At 50.6% G+C, this 3,333-nt stretch overlaps 1 protein-coding gene across 1 annotated transcript; it reads right to left on the bottom strand.

Moving 5' to 3' along the window:
- Positions 1–413: 413 nt before the first annotated feature.
- Lep (leptin) lies at positions 414–2,146 on the bottom strand. Its single transcript, XM_051175915.1, has 2 exons — positions 1,947–2,146; positions 414–856 (listed from the first exon to the last, which is right to left on the bottom strand). Exons 1-2 carry the CDS (start codon positions 2,088–2,090, stop codon positions 497–499), a joined length of 504 nt encoding a protein of 167 aa, XP_051031872.1. The 5' UTR covers positions 2,091–2,146; the 3' UTR covers positions 414–496.
- Positions 2,147–3,333: the final 1,187 nt, after the last annotated feature.

The following is a 3,333-nucleotide window of genomic DNA, read 5'->3' as shown; positions in this document are numbered from 1 at the left end:
CTGACTGACCCCAAAGCCTGAAAAAGCCAATGCTTTGCTTCAGACCCATCCAAAGTTAAAATACAGGATAAATAAATAAGTGCTTCCAGCATGCGCTTTTCCAGCTGTGTGGCTGCAGCCTTCATGGTGCTCTCCGGGAGACACTGAGACGATCCAAAGGCTCTACCCGCCCCTTCTTCACATCCCCTGGGCCACAGTGAAGCATGTACCAAGAGGGGGAGGGGGAGGACAGGGAGGGGACAGGATGCTTCTTATCTCTACTTGCCCAAGAGCTGGGCGAGAGAGCGAGAATCACCTTTGCAGACCGGCCCCTCCTAGTGCTCATGGAATGGTGTGTCTATCTTTAGTCAAGCGTTGTGGAGTCATGCCTTCAGAAGTGTGGCCTAGAAGAGTGAGAGACGTGGACAGAGACCTGGCTCTCCTCTCCTGGAGACGCGTGGAAGCCAAGGTTTCTTCCCTCAACATGGTCCTTGGGAGGCTGGTGGTCCTTGAAACCTCAGCACTCAGGGCTAAGGTCCAGCTGTTGCAGAATGTCCTGCAGCGCGCCCTGCAGCCTGCTCAGAGCCACCACCTCCGTGGAGTAGAGTGAGGCTTCCAGGACACCATCCAGGCTCTCTAGCTTCTGCAGCTCGCTGGTCTGAGGCAGGGAGCAGCCCTTGGAGAAGGCAAGCAGATGGAGAAGGTCTCGGAGGTTTTCCAGGTCATTAGATATTTGCACCATGTTTCGGGAAGGCAGACTGGTGAGGATCTGTTGGTAGACTGCCAGAGTCTGGTCCATCTTGGACAAACTCAGGATGGGGTGGAGCCCAGGAATGAAGTCCAAACCAGTGACCCTCTGCTTGGCGGACACCGACTGCTGTAGAGGAGAAAGGGGAATAGCAGATATTCAGCAGATGGCAGGGGAATTGGTGGGCAAAGCCCTCCATCACGTCTGTGAGCCTGGGACTGCCTCCTTCCTTCCTCACCTTCTGGGTCCAGGCCCTTACCTGCTGTGCTCAGCTGACTGATGAGCCACTGAGCTGGTCTCTATCCCTTTCTCCAAATGATGTCCGTGAGGAAGCAATCATGGCTCTCTTCCTTATTCTCACTCTAGCCTCCTACCCTTATCAGATCTGTGTCCCCCCCAGTCATACTCTCAGGAAGTTCTCCCTGCTGAGGGTCGAGGTCATGCCCTCCCTCCCCACTCTAGTGAATCTGGTTTCCAGGGAGGGCCCTTCCCACCCCAGTGGCCTCTCTCGTTGCTGCCCACATTTGGGTAGCTGGGCGTCCCGTGTGCTGCCTGCCTGATGACTGCTTTTGAAAGGTGATGAAGATTGCTCTTCTGTGCCACTTTGAAATGAGGGTGAGCAAAGGCAGGGACAGCGGTGGGTAAAACTGTGAGAACCCAACGACCCTCCTGTGTAGAGATTGCCCAGTGGAGAAACTGCTGGGGGTCTGGCCACCTGCCAATGGGACACTATGACCTTTATGGTTTCCTGTGGTCCTGGATACTAGGATTCAGGGAAGAAGTTCTGGGAGGGAAGGAAAATAAGAGACAGAAACAAAGGGCTGAGAAGGGGAGATGGTGGTCTGTAGAATGGGGGGGGGACCACGGTTCTCCCTGATGTATGTCTTACATGCTCTGCTAACCACTGTGGGCAGGGTTCCTGTGGCAGAGTAAAAATGAACATAGGTGACCTTATAATATCACAGAATCTATAGCTTCTTAAAGGGAGTATATGACAAAGTCAGATCCCTTAAAGTGGCTTAGAATTAGAACCAGTCTGGATGCTGGATTTAGACTTGGAACCACTCAGCTCTGGATTTCAGGAGGCAGAGGGGCCAAGAGCCATGACCACAAAGAATGGACACCCTAGGCTTATAAATTCTCAGCTTCCAGGATGTGCCCGGCCTTCAGAAAGTGCTCAACATGTTTCTCTCTCCTTTGTCCCCCAGAGTCTCCCTACCGTGTGTGAAATGTCATTGATCCTGGTGACAATGGTCTTGATGAGAGTTTTGGTGTCATCCTGAACTTTCTGGATTGGCACAGCTTGAATATAGGACAGATAGGACCAAAGCCACAGGAACCGGCACAGGGGTCTCCAGCACATTTTCCTTCCTGGGATCTTCTTGGACCTGCAAACAGAAGGAATGACATTTTTCAAGAGCCCAGTGTAAATCTATCCATCGGCCCAGTTGCCAACGTGCTGTCGGATGTGGATGGATAAGATAGATTTGCTTTCTTCCTCGGCTAGCTACCCTCCTCTCAAAGTTAAGGCACTTTATTATGGAACCTGGATTAATGAAATGCATCCCTTTGGGAGCATTATTGACAGGTCAATAAAGCCACAGTAATGTGTCCTGTAGATTATAGGGCAGTACTTGTCAGATGGATGTGATAATGACAATGAAGGCGTTGTTGTATACTTCAAGGGAAAGAGAACCAACTCTTAAGGTCTGGGTTGAATGTAGTAGTTTACTCACTGCCTAACTTCAGGTGTATCACATGACCACTCAACACTCCACCTTTCTCCCTATAATCTACCTATCTCCAAGCTCTTAGGAAGATCAAATTGGCTAATGCATACGAAAGGGCTGGAGGAGCTGTGGAGTGTTCCCCTCTCTACTCCATTATTAGGTACCCAGTGCTGCCTGGCCCTTCCTGCTACTCTCATGGCGGCAGACTGTTGCGGTCTATTATGGCCTTCATTGCTGATTTATAAGTTCCTCCCTCTCCCAGCAGGAACCTAAATCCAAGCAGCATTTCTCCACCAAGGGCAGAAGATACTTCCCACCCTCCAGTGCCTCCGTGTAGCAGGAGGGACAGACAAGAAAGTAGGCTGTTTCAATGCAGGAAGATGGAGCGTCTCAAGAAGACAAGTGTGAGACATCACAGGAGCCCAGAGGAGGTTGCCTTGGGAGTGTTGAAGACCGAGAAGGGGCTGGGAGAGTAGAACACAGTTGCCCTCAGAGGCCACGAGATCAGAAGTGCAAAGGCACGCAGGCAGGAGAGAACACAGCACATTCACTTCGAATGCTGGGGATTTCAGTCATGGAGCCCTGAGTTTTTAGATTAACACTGTGCAGATCCTTGATTAAGAAACACAGGTTTGATGAGATGCATGAGGCAAAGTAATAGAGTGAAATGTATGCAAGTCTGTAGCCAGTGATCCATGCTAAGGGGGTGTGTGTGAGCTTGAAGAATAACGATATCTGTAAGCATTAGGATGAAGAGTGTGGAGACGTCAGAAAAACTGACTTTTCCTTTTCGTGTTCTTCCTCATCTGGGTCTTGGTGGGTACAGGTAATGCACGGCCATCCATCGGTGGTGATATTCGTATAACTCACCTTCTG

Source organism: Phodopus roborovskii, unplaced genomic scaffold (assembly GCF_943737965.1).
Source record: "Phodopus roborovskii unplaced genomic scaffold, PHOROB, whole genome shotgun sequence".
NCBI lineage: Eukaryota > Metazoa > Chordata > Mammalia > Rodentia > Cricetidae > Phodopus > Phodopus roborovskii.
The sequence above is the reverse complement of the archived record's forward strand: the minus strand, read 5'-3'. Positions and strand labels throughout refer to the sequence as shown.